General features: G+C 47.8%; 1 protein-coding gene across 2 annotated transcripts; it reads right to left on the reverse strand.

The window, feature by feature from the left end:
- Positions 1 to 684: 684 nt before the first annotated feature.
- ST6GALNAC1 (ST6 N-acetylgalactosaminide alpha-2,6-sialyltransferase 1) lies at positions 685 to 17,620 on the reverse strand. 2 transcript variants are annotated; one of them, XM_048323961.1, is made up of 10 exons: positions 17,372 to 17,620; positions 16,559 to 16,654; positions 7,347 to 7,977; positions 5,566 to 5,734; positions 5,201 to 5,372; positions 4,701 to 4,839; positions 4,233 to 4,336; positions 3,565 to 3,654; positions 2,245 to 2,344; positions 685 to 1,852 (listed from the first exon to the last, which is right to left on the reverse strand). In XM_048323961.1, the coding sequence occupies exons 3-10, from the start codon at positions 7,935 to 7,937 to the stop codon at positions 1,682 to 1,684; spliced, it is 1,536 nt and encodes a 511-aa protein (XP_048179918.1). In that variant the 5' UTR covers positions 7,938 to 7,977; positions 16,559 to 16,654; positions 17,372 to 17,620; the 3' UTR covers positions 685 to 1,681. The 2 variants fall into 2 exon arrangements, with proteins under 2 accessions (XP_048179918.1, XP_048179917.1); XM_048323960.1 differs by lacking the exons at positions 16,559 to 16,654; positions 17,372 to 17,620 and adding an exon at positions 10,915 to 11,482.
- Between the last annotated feature and the right edge of the window lie 2,551 nt (positions 17,621 to 20,171).

A 20,171-nucleotide genomic window follows, 5' to 3' on the forward strand; every position in this document is an offset into this window, starting at 1 on the left:
CAGGCTAGACCCTCTCCAGAGAAGCTGAATTCTGCATTTAGATTCTCAGTGTGGGGGGTTGTCCTTCACAAACAAGCTCAGTGAGACATGAGAAATTGCCCAGCCTCTCTGCAGCAAAAGGAAAAAGGGACAAAGGAAATCAAGCCTGACGAACCCTGCTGACAGTCCCTGCTGAAATGCCTTCCTGGGAGCCCACAGAGCCCCTGGAGATGCTGCTGCCCCCAACAAAAATGCTGCCGAAATAGAAAAACACAACCAAAGCAGGTCCAGTGAGTGTGCAGCTGGTTAATCCCAGGGAGATGCACTGGACCTGCTGGGACACTGGAGGTGGCTTTTTGCCTGTGTAGTGTCATGGGGGAAACATCCAGCCCTTCATGCATTTGCCTTGAGCATCTGATATACTTGGAGAGCAGTTGCTGGGACAAGGACAAACTCGCCAGGTGCTCGCCCACTTCCTCAGGGAGGTGTTTGGCCAGTGGTGATCCCTGTCCTGCAACAGCAAGGTGAATAGGTGGGGGATGCTCAGGTGTGTCCACACAAGCTGCAGAGCTTCTCCAGGTGGAGGTAATCTCATTACCCCTCAGTCCTGCCCTTTCCTGGCTTTGTCATCTGCTGTATCTCAGCCTTTAAAGCATCAGTTCTGGGCGCACTAAATAACCACAACCCACAGGGCTGCATGAAAGATCAGCTTGGCCAAAGCAGTGCCATTTATTTCATTTACAAAACCCCTTCCAGGAGGCCAACACACCCCAGGTTTGCTGGCTGCAACTGGACCCCCCTCAGCCCCGTGGGGGACAGGCACTTCAGCCAGCAGCAAGGACAGATAGCATCCATCCCCGGACTTGGAGAGCTCCCACCTCTCCTGGCAATAGGACAAACACAGTGCTCTGGGCACAGCTGAGAGCCAAGCATGACGAAGTTCAGCTACGCAAGGACTTGGCATATCAGGTCCATGCCACAAAATTCACATTTTGTGCAGCCAGGGGAGCCCTGGGGCAAGAGGCACCAGGTACAGAAGGTCTGCTGCACCATGGAGAGCAGCTACCTGCCCTTGAGTTGATGGCAGTGCTCCTTCAGAAGTGTCGTAACAAGGCCACACCGGGAAGCAGAAGTGAAACTCATTCTCTCTCAGATTAGTCACCCGGAAGTGTCCAGTCCATCCTTTTTATCTGCAGGGAGCAGAGGGAGAGCAGCCCCCACAGAAATTAAATCAACCTGAGACAGGCTCTGTGTCCACCTCCATCCTTTCCAGCTCCTCAGGGAGTTTGTTTAGACAATACCCACATCCAAAATGGGCATTGCTAATGGAGAGAATCCACCCAGAAAAGTAGCTCCAGCCTGAGGAGCATCTCCTTGCAAAGAGAGAAAACCTGGATTAAACAAAGGACACTGGACCATATCCATCCTGGATTCTGCTCTCCTAATACCCATGACTACAACAATCAGCAAGAGTCAGATGGGACTTTGTTGGCACGCTGCATTTTCTTGTTGGTCTTCAGATCTGCAGCATTCAGACATCTGTTGAAGTGTTGTGAAATAACAGAGGTGCTGAAGGAGGGAAATGTCTTTGTGGGGATGAAATGTACCTGGCAGTCCAGAGCTAACCTTGGCTCTGGGGGTTCTCTTCTGTTCCCAGTGAGGTGTTGTTGAGATTTCCCAGGCAATGGCCCTTGCCACACAGTCAGGATCTCTGGTAAAGCTTCATGATATTCTCATCATGAAGCCTTTTCCACACCTGCTTCTCCAGGTTGAAGTCATGGTTAATGTAGAAAATCAGACGCTTCCACTCCTTGTCATAGTAGTGATCCGAGTACTTCTCGTGCCCCTCCGTGATGTAGCCATAGGCACTGACCTGGGAAAGACGCAGGGGTACCAGGGATAGAGGGAACAGGTGAAAGACAGGACACAGCTCCCAACCAGGGAGTGAGCACAGGACAGAGATGCCAGTTGGGGCTTCTCTGGTGGCGCTGTGTGGGGGTCCAGAAGGACCAGACTGTGAGCACTGGCTCCAGAGATGCTGCTGTCCCCTCACTGCCTTCCTGGGAGATCACATGCTCTAGGTCACAGCAGGCTTCACCACCCCTGTGGGAGCTACTTTGGGGCTGTTTCTCATCTTCAGTCTGCTCCTCCACAGCTGACAGAAGCCCATATACTCTCGAGGCAGATAGCAGCCACCCCTGCTCTCCTCTGTCCCACGTTCCCACTTCCAGACAGCTCTGGGTGCAAGAATCACCCTGCCCTTACCCGGTCACAGAGGTGGAGGGCAGTCAGCAGCAGGAAGGCCCCTGTTGTGGGTCTGTACAGCCTCCAGTAGTGCTTTTCCAAATTTTTAGACTTTAAAAACCTGCAGCAGGAGAGAAGAAAGCACTGAGGAGTTGCTGGCTGTGGTGTTTCAAGCAGGGCACACCTTATCCCCCTGTGGCCCATGTGGCAACTTCCTTCCTTGCAGCAGCTTGGGGCCATATGAGGCATTTCAGAGAAGCCACGAGTATGCCCAGAACTCTCCACCACCTGCACTGCGACCTAAGCCCAGCTCTGCCCCAGCTTTGTGGAAGTGGCAGGTCTTGAGGCAGTGGGGATAAAGAGGGGATGGATTAAAGGATCTCGTAGGTTAAAGCCCACTACTGTTAATTCTGTCCTTTGCTTTGCAGTGCAGAGGTGGCTTTGAAGCTCCCTGGTATATCCTGCTCCCCCATCCACATCTAGGAGTGAAACGAGACATAGGGAAGGTGCAGAGGAGCATCACAAAACCTGCCAGGAGCTGCACTGTGTTATGCCAGGAGTTGTTAGGAAAGTAGGAGTAAACACTGGGAAAAAATAGCATGGAGTCCTCTTGGCCTTGGAAAGGACCCAAGTCAGAGGGGGGACGGCAGAGCGGGCAGGGAGTGCCGGCCATCTGGCTCCAGGGAAGGCAGCAGCTCTCAAGGAGACTGAAGGGTAAAGGCAGCCAAAGCAGGGCACAACAGGAGCTCTTGTTCCTCCATCTCTTGGTCATGTGTGGCCCACGATGGGCAGATCTCGTGGTGACCGTGGCTATCAGGCTTGTGAAAAGGGTTGGAGAGGCACGGAAGAGCAGCAGCCAGGCTAGGCAAAGGGGATGCTGAAGAAGGGCCCATTGTTGCACTTGACAGCACAACCAACTTCCTGAGTCTAGAAGCAATCTCTGGAGAGAAGGTCTGTTACAGAGCCTTCCTCCAAGGCTAATGGGGAACATGAAAGGCTGGTCCTGAACTAGAGATCGACTATTCTGGCACTTCAGCAACATTCTTCCTACACCTAAAGTTGCAACTGGCCCTGGCTCTCTTTTGGATGCAGAAAACCAAACTGTCTGATGGCAGTTGCTTCTCCAGCTCACAGATTCTGGATGTTTACCCACCACTAGCATCCCACTGCAGCACCACAGAGAGTTTCAGCCGAGATCATGCTGCTGACGCCTATCCCCAGGCTGCTGGTGTGGCTGAACTGTGGTTACAAGGGAGGAAGCTGGGAGGAGAGGCCAGAGACAGAGAGAGATGGTGCTGGCCAGGAAAAACAAGCCCATTAGAGCACAAAACCTCAGCTCACCTGTTTTTCATGTATCTGAGGAAATCAGGGTGAACCACCAGGTATTTGTCCATTGTGAAATCTGTATCGAATTTCTGCCGGGGCTTCTGCCTAAGGACAGGAATGAGGAGACTCAGGACAAGCTCCTACACCTCATCACAGCTGGAAAGGATCAGCCCTGATGCACTTGGTGTACTTGGTGCTAAGAGAAGAACCACAAACACTGTGAAGATATTCTGTAACATTTCCCACATCATGACAAAGCCTCCATAGCCTGTGTGCATTGCAGAGGAAGAGATCAGGGAGGAGAGGCAACAATAGGAGACAGGAATATCAAAAGCATGTGTTTGTATAGGTAAAAATTGGTGAAACCAGGCCTTCATCCATGAGCAGGCAACACCAGACCAGCCAGCAGCATGTCTTCATCCCCAAAAGCCACAAAGCTTTCTCTAAGCTCTGGCCACACATCATTGAAATCAGCTACCTCTGGGAAGGAGGTGTATTGACTACAGCAGTGCTCAGAGCTGCGGAGGAAATGAGAGATTGCATGCAAGTTTGTCAGGGGAGGGAGGCTTTACCCTGCCTTTACCCTGGCCTGGTGCTCCTCAAGGCTAAGCACTGTGGACAGGAAAAGAGCACAACAGAGAGTTCCTCACTGGAGGAGTAGAGGGGACTATAGTTGGTTTTACCCGCTGAGGTTCAAGAATCCTTTCCTCATGTCCTTGTTGAACAGAAGAGCATCCAGCCACTCATAGTCTCTCGCTCCCTCCAGGAAGTGAATGTATCTGACATGCTAAGAAAACAAGTGAGCATTAGTGAACAGCACTTGTTAAAAAATGCAAGCAGGCATCTTGGCTCGCTGAGTTTCTCAGACACACATCTTCAGTCTGCAGCTCTCAAATGGCCCACAGCAGCAGAATGGAGATAACATCTGATGTGCAGCTCCTTCTACATGCCACAAGGCTGGGGTGGCACTGACACAAGCTGCCACTGCAAACACTCACTCTGAGCCAAGGCAGTGCAGGTTCCCTCACTGAGGGTAATGCTAAAGGGCTGGCTCGGCCCCTTTGCTCCTCATGGCAAAAGCAGAACTGAAGGTCACAGTCAAACAGCATCCTGTCAAAGCTGTGCATGCACACAGCAGGGACCTCACTTACTTGTTCCTGTGGGATGTTGCTGAACCCTCTGCGTCCCAAGATCTGAAGAGAGGAAACCAGGGAGTAGGCTGTGAATCCATAAAAGGAGGTTTTTGTTCCCACATCTTTTTCATAACCCTTGATTACAGCTCCGCTCACCCTGGCCAAGGAAATCAGAAGAGCAGAGTTAGGTGACCACTGAAACCCCTCACACGTACATTCCTAATAGGAAAAGACAGTGCTAGCCTGGAGGAAGGGAAGACTAGGCCCATTCTGATTGCCACCTTGATCTGCAGGAGAGCCCCTGCTGTGGAGATGGCTCTTTATGGCTCATTTGCGAACACAGGCTTTGGATATTTAGTAATTTTCCAATTACTTTTGGACTTGTTAACTCCTGCCGTCCATCATTTTGGCACTTGGGAATGAGTGGAATACTAGAAGAGATGAAGTGGTCCAGCCACAATTAGGGGCTAGCCACAATAAGCTAGCTGTGCATCTTCTGAGAGTGAAGCCTGCCTTACCTGAAGACGTAGTCATGGGAGTCAATCTCTTGGCCCATCCCAGAGTTATTCAGTATTCCTCCATTCCCCACGACAGCACAGCTGATACATGTGGGCACACTGCTGTCACGGTTGGCCAGGAGCAGCTGCTGGTGGGCATTTGGGGGCAGCAGGGATATGACCTCCTTTACCACTGTGAAGCAAACACAGTGGTGAGTTATCAAGAGCCTTTGGGATGGACACAGTGAAACCACCAGAGTTTCCACCATGAGATCCTCCTAGACTGATGCCTTTGATGGGGAGATGCTGCAAACCTCCAGCTACTCAGCATAAGGTTCCTGTTAGGAGTCTGAAAGTCCCATCCTGACAAGCCCTGAGTGACTCACATGAATAATTCAGGTCCATGAAGCCATAGGGGGGTATAAAATGCTCCAGGCGGCTCCATTCACTGTCACTGAAGTATCTCTTGTCTATGAAGAGTGTGATGTTGGGCAGGAAAAGATCCCGCAGCCAGTCAGACTTGGCAGCCCTGGCCCTCACTGATTCAGAGCAGGTCTTGAAAAACAAAAAGGAAACAATAATGACTGATGAGCAGAGCTGATAAACCTGACTGAGCGCCAGTGCTTGTGTGCCTGTGTGTGACAGGACCAGAAATACAAAAACTCCAGTGGTACCTCATCCATCCCCCTCAGCATCCCCATCACCAGGAACATGAAGCACAATTTTAGCACTACATCCATAACTAGCTGGCGAAAAGTCACCTACAAGGGAGCCAGGATGACTCCAAGTCTCTGAGACTTTCCTCTTCAGAACAACAGGCCTGTCATGCTTAAATGTTTAATTGGCTTTGGGCCTCATTAACTGATGCAAATTAACATTTGTAATAGGTCTAACCTAAATGTATCAAATAAGGCTGTTTGCATTAAGAATGTGCTACAATAATATATATATCTGGTATAATAAGCAGTCCCTGTTGGCAGCACACATCACAAGGTCCTAGGAGTGCACCCAAGGAAACACTGAGGAACATATGAAATCAGATCACCATTGCCACTCTCTTTAAGGGTAAGAAAAAATTTGCAAAACTTGTTCAATGTCATAAATAAATCAGTGAAATGTGGAGCTGAGGAGGAAATCCAAGCCAGCTTATCCTCCAAGAGGAGTCTCACTGCAGCTGGTGAGAGTGAGGCTGTGTGTGCAGGTGGAAAGCAAACAGCTCCACTACACCGAATTTTCTGCTGAGTCTATTTGGGCTCTACTTTTTTAGACACCTTCCCCAAACATCTCCTGAAAGACAAAATAGAAGATCAAGTGGACCCTCATTCCCAGCTCAAATCCCCAGCAATGGCTGCATTGCCAAAGCCTTGCTAAGTGCTCCATGGCTGAGCTGGGCTCTCTGCAGTGGATGAGGATGACAACCCTGCCACACCCTGAGGAGACAGCCCTCATTCTGCCTGTCACCACAGGAGCACACTGAGGACAACATCGTCAACGGTTTCATGGTGGCATCATTTCACCACAGCACATTTCATGTCCAGAAACAGGGACATTCCCTTCCTGCCCAAGCAGGTACTGTCCAAGGCTCGGTACTTCTTGTGCCTCCAGAGCTAGGCTGGATCAGTACCAGAGGAACCAGGGAAAACTCTGAAAAGTAGGAAATTAAGGAGGGCGCAGTGCTTCTAGTGACTCCCTCTCTCTGCAGAATTACAGATCAGGTTTGGGAGTGAAACACAACATGTGAGAAGGTGACCCACCAGTTCCAAGCCTTCCAGAAACAGGGGTGCCAGGGAAAATTGCTCTGGGTGAGCTTTACAAAGAGTTACCAGCATAGGATGGGCGACAGAGACAGTATGAGACACCACAACCTGTCCCATCTGCTTGCTGAGAACTTTGCTGTAGTTTACTACTTTCCTAAAGGCCCTGTTCCTGGACACTAGTAATTATGAGATGCTCAAATTTAATTAACCTGAGTCTTCATGTGAATGCAGATGTTGTTTATAGAGGTCTTCCTGTTTGGGTCCCACCAGCATCTGCATATACCAATGGGTGACCTACCAGCTCTGAAATCATCCTCAACTGCAAAGGGCACACATGCCCAGGGGCCAGCAGACAAGGATGTCAATGGGGAGGCACCATTCTTGGTGACCACCCACACCATCCCACCTACCGAGGGTGGGGATGAGTTATCCAGCAGGTACTTGTCCTCGAAATCCCACCGCGGCTCAGATGTGAAGTTAGCAGCGCTCAGTTTCCTCTTTTGTGTCACTGCAGCAGCCTGAGGAGTAGGTTTTACACTTTTCATTGATGCAGGAGGCTCTTTGGGTTTTGCTTGGTCTTTGGATGTGTTGTTCTCATGCGCTCCCTTCACCCCAGAGGATGGTTTCACTGTTGCCTTCTTGCCTCCGTCCTCCCTGGGAAGTGGTTTCACTGTTGTCTTTTCCTTAGCTTCTTCCACCCGTGGAGCTGGCCTCATTGTTGTTTTCCCCTTGTTTCCCTGCACCATAGAGGTTGTTCTCACTGTTGTCTTCTTGATTCCCTCCAATTGGGGTGATGGTTTCACAGCCATGTTCTCCTTTGCTTCCGAAACCCTGGTAACTGGTTTCATCGTTTCCTTCTGCTCCTCCTTTCCTTTCCATCTTGATGTCTTCTCCACCACATCTTTGAGTCTTGTGATGTGTCCTCCCAAAGCCTTTTCTAAAATGCTCCCAGAGTTCCCATTATCAGAATAGTTTAAGCCCTGTTGCTCTTGGGTGTCCATTTGTTGCGTCTCTGGGGCACGTTGGGAAACGTTCAATTTCCTGAATGCAACCAAAAGAAAAGCAGACACATCACACACACTTTCCACTTAACACTGAACACCCTTCAGCCCATTTCTAGTGCTCTTGACTCTGAGCCTCTCTCTGTGCTTTAGAGCAATTTCATTTTGAACTTTGCCAAAATGTTATTTAACTTCCTACACCATTCTAGCCTGAATACTGCTTATCTCCCCCCTAGGCAAATCCCAGAGGCACACACACTCCTCTCCTCAGCACTTGGCACATGAAACATTCACACTGGCAATAACAGCCAACCAGTACAACCCAGCTTTGCCACGCACTGGGCAGGCCCCCTGGCAATGTCCCCAGAGCACTGCGGGAGTGGTTTGGAGATCCTGGGCTCAGGACATGGCACACACCATGGAGGCAGCCATCTGCCTCCCTCCTCTGCCAGCAGAGCCCTGTGCTTCAGCAACAGAGCATGAAGATCTTCCAGAATTAGGAAGGGAAGTCTAAGAAGAAATGAAACTCACTCCTTTACCCTACATCACCTCTTGAGCTTTTGGAGCCATAGGGCACTTCTTTCTCTCCTCCTCGGCCTTAGGTAATGCAAGGGCAGCACACAGCGCTCACCAGGCACTCGTGTCTGAAGCTATTAAAATGCAAAATCTCTACATTTTCAGCACTTGCCTCTAACATTGCAGCTGCCCTGATTCAAAGGCACAGGCAGGTACAAGGTCATCACAGGAGGACACATCTGCCAACAGCAGAAGAGCCACCTGCAACAAGACCGGGCTGAAACCCAGCAAAAAAAAATCAAGGCAGAAGTGGTGGGGGTTTGTCCTAAGTATTCCCTCTTCTCTGCACATGGCTGGAGGGTAGAACAGGAAAAGGGAAGGTGAACAATATCTGCAGCTGAGCTTTTATGTACAGAAACGCAGCATGGTTGTGGCAGTCTGATTCCACACTCACGTTCAGCCTTTGCATGACGCACTTGTTTCAGAACGCTGTGGATCGCTTCTGAAGTGATAAATGGGGAAAAAAGCACTTCTGAAGATAACAGGCTGCAGATAGCAGCTCGGTTGCTGCTGAAATTTCATGGATGTCATACCACTCTGGAAGTGTTCAGGAAATTATCGACTAAGGAGGCTTTAAAAAACCATTTCATATCAGATAAATACGCAAACCTTTGCAAGGCTAAAAAAGAGAGGTTGTAGCAAATGGCCTATCAGCTCTCCCTCTCTCATAATCATTAGCCAGTTTCAACCAAGTGTGCAGCGTGTGCTTTCCATCATAGTGCTTCATGTATAAACTTGTGTTACTGTTTACTGCCCAATAGGAGGAAGGATTTTATATGGACACTCTAAACAAAAAGAAATTTGGTAAGGTAGCTCAGGCAAATCTTAAATCCCTTGGTGAATTTCTGTTGTATTTTTAAGATGATGTTTAAAACTTTGAGATTAAAGGGCAGAGAACAAATGAAACAGGACAGTATGAGAAACCATCCCCCCTCCAGTCTTGTCCTAGGTGCTGTCTTGCAGGGCAGATTCCACTCCAGTCTATTACACTTTAAATTCAAATGCTGTGCCAGAGACCAAAGTGTAAAACCGAGGGCTCTCCACATCCCAAAGCTTGTGCCCTGCAGTCAGGCCCACACGGCCAGGCACTCATGCTTACACAGGACCCCGCTCTCCTGACCAGCATTTTAAATCCAGACAAATGGTCAAAGCAGCTCAGTGAATTTCAGGCTCTAGAGTCCAGCTGGCAAACAACTGCAGAAGCTCAATGACATTTACTGTCATTTTCCTCCCCTTTCACAAAGCCCAAGGACAAATAGAGGATAAAGCCATGAAAATGCTGCTCTGTGTATTCTACGTGACATACAAGGTACAGAAATAGAACTGCCACACAGACAACCACACACAGCTCATACCTTGTTGTGTTTTATTTAAGTTGTATAAACACAGGCATTTCCATTCTCTGAAACTACAGCAGAAGAAAACGGCTTCAAGCAGTGGATATGGAGAGTCACTTCTTGTTCCAACTCTGCCACTGATGGGCTCTGAGATCAAGGACAACTCACTTCATTTCTCTACATCTCCTCCTTCTCTCCTTCCCTCCTGCTTCCCTTGGGCAAGTTCCAACCTCTCCAAATTCATAGCTGTCCTCAAAGTGTGGTCTCAAGCTGCTAGAGCTGAGCTGGACTCAAGTCACCTCCAGAAGAGCCGCAGATGTTCCTAGCCCCACTCCTCCTGCCTGCCCCCACAGCATCAGCCCAGACATCCAGCTGAGAACCAACCCAGACAAGCCAAGCCAGATGAGCTCACTGGGAGAGCTGGGACCAAATGAGAGTGGTGGGGAGGCTAGGGAGTGGTGCTTCCTGCACACAGCAGCAACACATCCACGAGCCATACCTGTACTGGGAAGGGCTCAGGTGTCTGCAGGGCTCATGCAAAGAGAAGTGCTCCCTGCCAGTGATGCTGGAGACATTTCACTGCAATTCCCTCCACACCCATTCCTGTAGGATTTACTTGACCATTTATATAAAATAGATATCAATATCATGTCTACATGACATTGGTGTTCCAGTATGCAGCGTATTTGTGTTAGGAATCAGCTGCTGAACTTGCCATAAATTCAAAGCCATCCCACCAAATTCACTGTCCAGCAATGCAGTCTGGATTAGGGCTGAATAAGGTCCTTCTGGGAGCCAACAGGAAAAGCAAATACTACGTAGTGCCAAAGTATGAAAACAGGTAGAATTAGTGAAGCAAAAGCTGCTCTAGACAGCTACCAAAGGATGCCCTGGAAAACAGTGAGCCAAGAGAAGCAGGTTTTTGACTGTGGATCTTCCAACACCATACTCTGCTAAAGTAAAGCGGTCACCTAAATCAGATCAGAAGGGTAAAAAAGAGAGAGACAGAGAGAGAAAGTGAGCACAAACACCCAAACTAAGCCACGGAGAAACAGGTCCCTTACCTGAGAAACTTCATCTTCGCCAAGTCAAACAAGGAGCTGTAATTGGCAACGAAGAGGCAAAACTGTATTACAACAATGAGGCAAATCAGGGCGTTGGCAATTTTTGGGAGCCTTATGCTGAAACAGCGCATGGTGAGATATCCGTGATTGTCAGAGGCTCTGCTGCCGCTGCCCAGGGGCGCTCGCCAAGCACTGCCTCACCAAGGAGTGTGGAAGGACCGGGCTGGTCTTCCCTCTGGATTTCCCTATAACAACGTGCACACCCTGTCTCCCAGCATTCCCAGACATTCTGCACACAGATCCAATTTCTCAGGCATCAGTTTTGTACTGTTCCTGGCTATCGCCAGAAACTTATTTAACAAAGAGTAGGGAAAGGAATGCTTTTTACTGCAAACAATGGAAGTTACTTGCATTTTCCTGAATGATGTAAATCTGCCCTAAAAAAGGAAACGCTTAATCTCTAACCCGGTACACGTATCACTGGGAACACATGTGAACTACAGAAGTGGCCATAGTTACAACCCAAGAAGCTTTCAAACCACCACCTGCCCAAAATTTTAGACATAACCATAAACATGTATTCTTCATGCAGTAATTGCTTGCAGCTCCAATCCAGAAGCAATCGCTGCCCCCCAAAAGCTGATGGCTAGATACACATCCATTATACCTTGTGGTTGGTTTGAAACAAATCAAAGTAAGACTTGGTGCAAATCTACCACAGAAAAGAGGAGTTTGTGTTATGATAATTTCCAGTCAGTGTGAAATCAATCTGGCAATCCAGAGTACATCACTCCAGCAGCAGAGGGAAAGATTTGCAGAGATGGACACCACAGCCAGAGAAAAGTTTATCTCTACCAGAGATGTAGTTTTACAGCAAAGGGCTATTTTAACTTTTTAAGTTGTTAAATATTAACAACTTAATTGTTCAAAGGGAGAAAGTTCAAGGGGAGATGGCCATATTGTTCCTTATGCATAGGCTGCTTTTGTACAGCTCTTATAAAAAAATGAAGCTCAGATATAAAAAAAGCTTTTGCTGACAGTATCTCAAATCTCAGAAGCACTCACACTGTTACTGAATACCCAGAGAACTGAAGGTTCCTGTTTTATGTCACAGGAAAGCCAGTCAACAGGTTTCACAACCACAAGACCTTTTTTGTTAATAGGGTCCCAAAGGGTGATTCTGGAGGCAGGAAACATTTTCCTTCAATCTACTCCATGTAACATTACTGTGAAACCGAGAGTCACAAGGGGTAGAAAAATTCCTACCAGCAGAAAAATACGGATTTCCTTGCTTTTAAGAACTGCACTGATGCTTGTGGAGAACTCGTCTGTAGCACTCTCTGTTCAGGAAGGATTGTGCTTGGGGGAATATCCAAATTTCTGGCAAGCACATTAGCCAAAAGCAGGCTTGCTATGCAAAACACAGCTTTTCACCTTCTTGGTGTAAGAAAAGAAAACCTCACCCCCCCGTCAGAATACTGACTTTCACTTCCTCAGAGCATCGTTTCTTCATCATCCACCCCCATTGCTGAGATCAGTCTGTCAGAACTGAGGCAGCAAGGCTGGTTTGCTCAAACATGAGGTCAGATTGGGAAAGGGGGATGTATTGGAACTCTCCAGGGATGACCTGGTGAAAACTGAGGCCAAGAGCAGAGGTGGTCTCTTAAACAGCTCTATAAGAAGTAAGATTCTTGGGATGCACAGGGCTCCCAGCCCGCAGGCAGGAAAATACAAAGCAAAGACTGCACAATGCACAGGGCCTGGCCTCTCAAGGGCCACAGCATCCTTTTCCAAATGCATGTTCCTCTGGAGTCCTACCTGCAATCGCACCTGCAATCCCAGGAGATGCTGCTTCTCTTACGGTATAGAGACTCTGAGCCCAGCACTGCTGGGGTGTCCAGTTCTCAGCATCAATGCCCACAGCAGAAATTCTTCTATTCTTCAGTACCGTAAAAACAAGATGACTTTTTTATTTAAGCAAACTGCACCTGGGATCATCAAGTGAAGATGGTTATCTGTCAGCACTTTTTGACCTCAAATAGGCCATTTAATTCCACATCCACTTCACTACATCCTTAATTACATCCTGGACACATAAAAGGCAGATTTGCCTGGTTTTGGTTTTTTTTCTGTTTAATTCATAAACAAACTTGACTGCCAATAGATATTACACTGTGTGTGTTGAGGGTGTCAGCTGGAGTTAGAACTATACCATAAATTTATCTGTGTGCATATTCTTCACAAGGCCGTGTATCAAATCTTGTTTACTTGCCTGTGCCCTTTGTGCTTTCCACTCTCCCGTGTCTCTGGTCTACAGAACAGGACATCACAAGATGTGCTCTAAGAACAGAACTGTCTTATAAATTGATCTGTCTTTGCTGCAGGATAAACTTGTCTTTCAGTGATGTCTACAATCTACCAAAACCAGTATTTGACTGGAAGCCAGTGGAATAAAGCTGCTAAAGAAGCTGGGGATGTTTGGACATGTTCACAGTATTATTTGATGATATAAGAACTGAGTTATAAGTGGGGGAGAAAAAGAATGACATTGTCTGCAGCATGCAGCTGCTCAGTGGTCATGCCTGGGGGCCAGCAAACTCTTGGCTTGGCAACCTTAGGTTCTTGTTTTCCCCTCCCTGTTCAGCAGTCATCTTCAGAAGCAGATGCTTTCAGGCTGGGATCTGGAGGGGAAGAAATTACAAGAGCAAACTCTGCACAGCTGTTTGTCTTGCTTTCACAAATAACACTGATAGCCCAGAAACTCCCAAGCTTGCCATAATTCCACACTCTTTGGCCATTTTTCAGCTAGTTCCTTCCCTTCTGCACCAAATCTTCTCTCAAAAACTAATCAAGCACCAGAGACAACAGCATTTGTTGAAGCAAAGCTCCCACATTTTCGACTTGCAAGAATACCCAGAGTTCTGTCACAGAGCAAAGCCCCAGAAAACTGTGCCAGAAGTGAGGGAACAGCTTAGTGAGCCAACTGTTCTGTGTTCTCCATGGGCTGAAATGCCCCAGGAGGGAAAGACACAATGGTTTTGATGGTGGAATGAGCAAGTGGCTGCTCAGTGTCCACACAGCAGAGCTGCAGAGAGTGCAAACCCTGTCAGGCTTTCCTCAGTGCTCATTTGTGTGCTCGGTGTCCAGCCCCACCCAGCTTATGCCCCCATAAAGAAACTGCCTTGGATCTGTGTAGGAACAGCAGATGACATGGGTCCAACCTAGAATATTTCCCCCTCTTCCACTTGGTAATGGGACCATGGGCAGGTTCCTCCAGCCAGTGCCCACACACCATGGAATGTCCTTGCCTGGAGCAATCACTGGGAGATGGGGTCTAAGTGCTCTGAATCTGGCCCAATTACAGGCTCTGGTCACTGGAACTTGTTTTAGATCTTTCTGTAAGCACAGTTCCCTATGACCACAGCTCTGGATGATAATTAACCTCCCTGAACAGAGAGGAGCAGACCAAATCTGCCATCACATAGCCTTTCTGCTCCTCAAGCTCTTCACATTCACCCCATCCCACTGAAATGCTCTGCTCCCAGCATTCCTTCCTCAGACACACAATGCTGAGAAGACTGACGAGCCTCTTCATTTGAGAGAATTTTTAAAAACCACAGAAAAATACACTCCCAGCAACAATGGCTGGAAGCGTCAGCTGGAGTTACACAGGCTGGAAAGAACCAGGGATCCTTTATCCAAATGCCTCCTTCAGCAGCCTTTTGTCTGTGCCATCCCAGCAGGAAGCCTAACACATCACCCCAGAGCTGACAGACAGAGAGACAAACTGACACCACTTCAGGGGTAAGATGGAGTTTTTCCCCCTTTTAAAAATCTGTTTGATGGAAAGGAAGAAAAAATTATGTTCCTTGACTGGGAATCCTTCAGAGAGCTGGTCCCCCAAGGAGTAGGGCAGCACTGCAGACAGGTGAAGAGGTACTTTATTAAACTCATGGCTAGTTGGCCTCCCATCAGAAAAGCAGCCTCTCCACGTCCTGTCCCTGACAGCTGCCAGGAATAGGAACGTTCAAGGACTCTCCACTGCTCCAGAGAAAGAAACACAAGAATCACAAAGCCCAAATTCCTCTCTGTACCCCTGGCAAAAAAAAAAAAAAAAAAGCAGGCATATTATCTCAGCATGTCACATCTGGCAGCAAAATCCAGGCCCTGCACAGATACGAATTACAGAACCACATCTCTGTGTGGATCTACTAATTTTAGAGCCAGAAGTGAAACATGTCTTGGTAAAGGTCTTCCCCATGCTCTTCCCATTGACTTAACATCAGAAACTATCCCTCTTGACATCTCTGGCAGGACAAATGTGCCATTTGGCATCCTTTGGGGTGAAAAGTGCTGCAGGGAATGCAAGATGTAAGCCTGCTTCTTGAGTGGTATAAATCATCCTGTTCCTGTCTTACACTTGGGAAAATGTGGCCTCATAGTGCTTTCCTCTCTGTTCCTGACTGACAGGAGCATCAGAGAAGTGCAGTCACATTTTTAGCTGCAAGAGTAGAACAGCCACAGGATCCAGCGAGGACCTGCTGGAAATCAGATGCTTCTTTTCCCTTCTCTCCCTTTTGTGTATTGTCTTCTCTGTAACAGTTCTTCTCCTGCTTTATTTAGATACATACCCGGGGCTACTGATCTCCATCCTTCTCCTGTTAAATTGACAGAGGCTTTTGTCAGCCATGGAGAAGAGGGAATTCTTTGCCACAGCAGATGCACACCACCTATCAACCTCATACTTGGAAACCCCCAGGCAAAGTAATTGCTGGGAAGGTGAGCAGAACTGTGCTATTGGAGTGGAAATGTGAGATCCTGGTGCTCAGGATGGGCCACACATTCTCTCCTGATTCCCTAGGAGCTGCTTAGCATCTGTTCAATCCGGGTTTGTCTCAAAGATTCCACGAAGGACACCTCTGTTGCAGTCTCAGCCAGAGCCAAGAGGATGAGCCAGCCTGTTTCTACTAATGATGTGCAATGACATTCCTCATTCCCTCTGTGAGCTGAACTTGCAAAGGATGGAGAAGGCAGGACATGGACTTCCACGGAGAATTCTGGCAGGAAATACACTGAGTGTGTTTGTTCCCAGCTCTGCAGCTTGCACCTCAAACCTTGGGTCCCCACTTGCAGTTACCAAAGGAGAATGATCAGGCCTACAACAGAAAGAGTCTAAGCTGCGTTGCTTACACACGATGTCAAATTTGGGTGCCATTACCACGCCATGATTCCAAGCAGATATCAGCTGGGTCCTGTCTATCTTTCAGTGCTTGAGCTTTCCCTCCCTCTCCCTAAGCAACCTCCACCACTGCATCACACTCTGCTGATACCCTTTGCTCCACACCACCTGGCAGCTTGCTCAGTATCTAAGTTCATATTTACTCCCTGATATTGTAACCATAAGTAAACACAAACTCAGTTAACTAAAGTAACATCTTAAATGCATAAAACAATCAAGAGCAAGAAGACACATTGCTCTGTATTAAAATGAGAACTATGAGAAGTTATTCTGCTGGTTGTTTAACTGCGTGTGCTATCTGTGAAACCATATGGTAAAGTGCTCTGAGAATCACTGAGAAATAACAAGCCCTTGGGCTTATAAACTTTGTGTAATTTACCCTAAAACACTTGCAAATTATCTTACTGTGGGTCCTTCAGTTGATGTGGAAAGGCAGTCCTGGCTGTGAGGAGGATGAGGAGCCATCCTACTGCATCAAACCCTTTTCCAGACAGAAGACCTCTGAAATGAACAGAAAGGAGACAGAGCAGTAAAGGCAGTTAATCACATCAAAATTTAACCAGGATGGTGCCAACAGTTCTGCTTTTGCCCAAGACTGCATGGGTAACTTTTTGCTTTCAGCTTTATCTGTCAGCTTTTATCTTTTGTGACTCCACCACAACATCCTCAGAGCCGTGATGGCTGAAGCCACCAGGCTCCAACAGCCCACAAGTCAAAGGTGAAGGATTTATTTGGCCACTGTCAAAATATTTCACCATTGTTCAGGAGACCAGTCTATTAAAAACATGTTGATACGTCAAGTACCCTACAAACACATTAAAATAACTGCACTGTTTAATGGATGGAAGTTCATATACAATTTGATTTGAGAATTAGCTTTATCTCACATCTACAGAATGCAGATCGTCTGTTCCTCTTCCAAGATAAATGGGTGGCACCTTAATTGTGGAATTTCCCATGGTTTGCTACCTAATGTAACCAGGAAAAAGAACTTCCTGTCATGTGGTTAGTCTTTGGGTTTTGTGTTATCCTGTTGTGCTGGTTTGGACAAATTTGGAGGAAAAATATCCTCTGATAGAAGGCAGGTTACAACCACCCCTTCCCTACCAGGTTCGGGGAAAAGGACATTTTCCTTGGAGGAAAGTGAAAGAGATAAAACTATTTATTTAACAAACACATGCGAAAAGGATAATGATGCTAAATAATAAAACCTCTCACCGTGGAGAGAGACCTGGGGAAATTTCAGTCCTTCTGTAGATGTAATCTCTCTCCTCCTCCTCGGAGCTGGGTCATGGGCCCACCTCCAGGACCTTGGTGGGAAATTCCCCCGATGTGTTCTGATGTTGAAACAGTCCAGAAGAGAAGAAGGGAAAAACCGAAGTTCCAGGAAAACATAGTTCAACTCTCCATCTCCCTGAGGAGAAAAGGAGCCGAAAGCTGGCTGAAAAGCAAGCAGGGTGCTTCCTCTGCTCTTGCTACTGCAGCAGGAGAACACAGAGGAGTGTGTGTCTTGAACAACTGTTTTGAAAAGTTCGTTGTTTTTTTTCCTCTCCTCCCTCTCAGGCTCAGTTTAAAGGCACAGAAAGGCACAAAATTAATCTCTGGGCATAGAGCAGAGATAGGGGATACACATCATAAAGTCACCCCAAGATACCTGTGAAACAATTTATTCTCTAGGGCTTGCAGCTGAATTGAAAGTCAGTTTCCCTAGAAGGCCACTTCCTTGAATTGTTTACTGTTCCCTGTAGAATACTGTATTCAGCCAGCCTTGTGCTTCTCTTAATACCAGAATTTGACAAGGTCTGGCCTTACAACTTCAAGTAAACAAGAAGCCTGCAGTTTCATTTATCAGTGCATGCTTCATCGAAAAGGACTTGGTGGTCACCAAGACTACCAGGGCTTCCTGCAGGCCAAACTGAGACACATTCATGCCTGCAGACACTTGGTCACCAGTTTTATTAACCTGGTTTGACTCAGAGCAAAGCACAGGTGATCAAATTTTGTTTCAACACTGCAACTGGCAAGTGGAATTGATACCTAGAGAAGAGATAAGCAGAACTGGCAAACACATCACCCTTACACCATCCCTTCCTACATGCACCTAAACTTGATTGTTAATAACCATGCTAAGTGACTGTTGACTCTCAGAACCCCAGCCAGCTTTTTCTCCAAAAGCAGGTAAACAGGGCTATTTTTGTCCTGTTTTGTGCTCACAAGGACAAAGATCTCCTGTCCTCTGGTTGGTTTGTTTAGAGAAAGAAGGTTTGTACAAGGCGGTCTTGGATAACACCACATGCTGATGACCCCAAAGCTGCTGGGACAGAACCCTGCCATTACCATCACCACATGCTCTCCTACCTCACAACAACGTGGTGGATCAGTCCTGGGCTCCCAGACCCCAACCCCAAGGATGTGCATGTCTGTGCCCCCACGAACATTGACACAGTCACTTCTCCTCAGCTGAGTCAGCCACTCTCTGTGCAGAGAGCAGGATAAAGCCCACACCATTTTGAGGCTCTCTGCCTCATTTCTTGTTGCAGAAAGGTGAGCGGGGACATCAGCCCCATCATCACGGGCTTGTCAGTACAAATATCACCAAACTGTCATGCACGATGGAGATCACTCCTGGGTGCAGTATATCCATGTACAAACAAGGATAATCTACCCTTTAGGAAGAAAACATTTGCCACAAAAGGCCATATGAAGAGCTGGCTGGCAAAGACAGACTTTTGTCATAAAGCAGCCTGGGAGTGGACACCTATGTAAAGAATAAACGTTCTGGATGCAGGTCCAACATCTTCTCTGCCTGAGCACTCAAACATTTTAAGAACAGGCTGCTCTAGTGTGGATCCCCCACAAGGTCATGTGCTCCTCTCTCACGTGCTCCATGAGCACGGGCTCCTCTCTCCACAGATCCGCATGTCCCTGCCAGGATCCTGCTCCAGTTCAGGCTTCCCACAGCCTTCTTTCAGGCATCCCCCTGCTCCAGCGTGGGCTCCTGCAGGGGCTGCAGGTGGATCTCTGCACCCACATGAACCTCCATGGGCTGCAGGGGCACAGCTGCTTCACCATGCTCTGCACCATGGGCTGCAGAGGGACCTCACTCCAGTGCCTGCAGCACCTCCTCCCCCTCCTTCTCCACTGACCTTGGCATCTGCAGAGTTGTTTCTCTCACATACTCTGATCCCTCTCTTCTCTGAGTGCAATTACCTCTGTGCAGTAATTTTTATTCTTTTTTAACTATGTTACCACAGAGGTGTTTCTGCCATCACTGATTGGTTGGCACTGGACAGTGGCAGGTCCATTCTGGAACCAGCTGGCATTGGCTCTGCTGGACATGGAAGAAACTTCTGGCAGCTTCTCACAGAAGCCACCCCTGCCACCAAAACCTGGCCATGCAAACCCAACACAACCCACAAGGATCACCAAGTGCAACTCCTGGCCCTGCACAGGACAGCTCCAGAAATCCCACCCTGTGCCTGAAATCGTTGTCCAAACACCGCTTGAGCTCTGTCAGCTTTGGGGCTGTGACCACTTCCCTGAGGAGCCCATTTCCCACCTCAGCTGTGCTGGCAGCAGTTTTTAAAAAGCAAAGGAGGTGTGTAGGACAGACTGCAATTTCCTCAGGAAATTTAGGGAACCATCCCATCAACCCATTCACAGCACTGCCAATTTAATGGTGCCACTGTAGGGCTATTGAAACTGTCATAGTCTACAAACAAAATGAGGCCCAACACTGTTGAACAAGCTGTTCATGGGCAGCTTGAAAACAGGTAGAAGATAACCCTCCCCCAAAAAAACAAGTTTTCAGAATGCCTCTGCTCCTATCTCAAGGTCACTGGGTTCAGACACAGAAGCACTCCCCTTCTTCACTAAGGTCATACAGCTCTTTCCTGCCACAAGGACATGAGGCACAGGAAACCTTTACTGCAGGACAAAACCACAGCCCACAGAGGAGAAAGAACTGGCAAACCCAACCTAAAATTTTCATGTAGTGCTGCCTGAAATAGAAGTCTTC

Source organism: Corvus hawaiiensis, chromosome 19 (assembly GCF_020740725.1).
Source record: "Corvus hawaiiensis isolate bCorHaw1 chromosome 19, bCorHaw1.pri.cur, whole genome shotgun sequence".
Taxonomy (NCBI): domain Eukaryota; kingdom Metazoa; phylum Chordata; class Aves; order Passeriformes; family Corvidae; genus Corvus; species Corvus hawaiiensis.

Bases quoted from the DNA above. Each gene is read 5' to 3' on its own strand.
- ST6GALNAC1 (XM_048323960.1), bottom strand. From the start codon at position 11,045: ATGCGCTGTTTCAGCATAAGGCTCCCAAAAATTGCCAACGCCCTGATT. The intron at 7,978-10,914 runs GTAAGGGACCTG...GGTTGCATTCAG, and splicing joins GCGAAGATGAAGTTTCTCAG to GAAATTGAACGTTTCCCAAC. The intron at 4,840-5,200 runs GTAAGGCAGGCT...TTCCTTGGCCAG, and splicing joins TCCCATGACTACGTCTTCAG to GGTGAGCGGAGCTGTAATCA.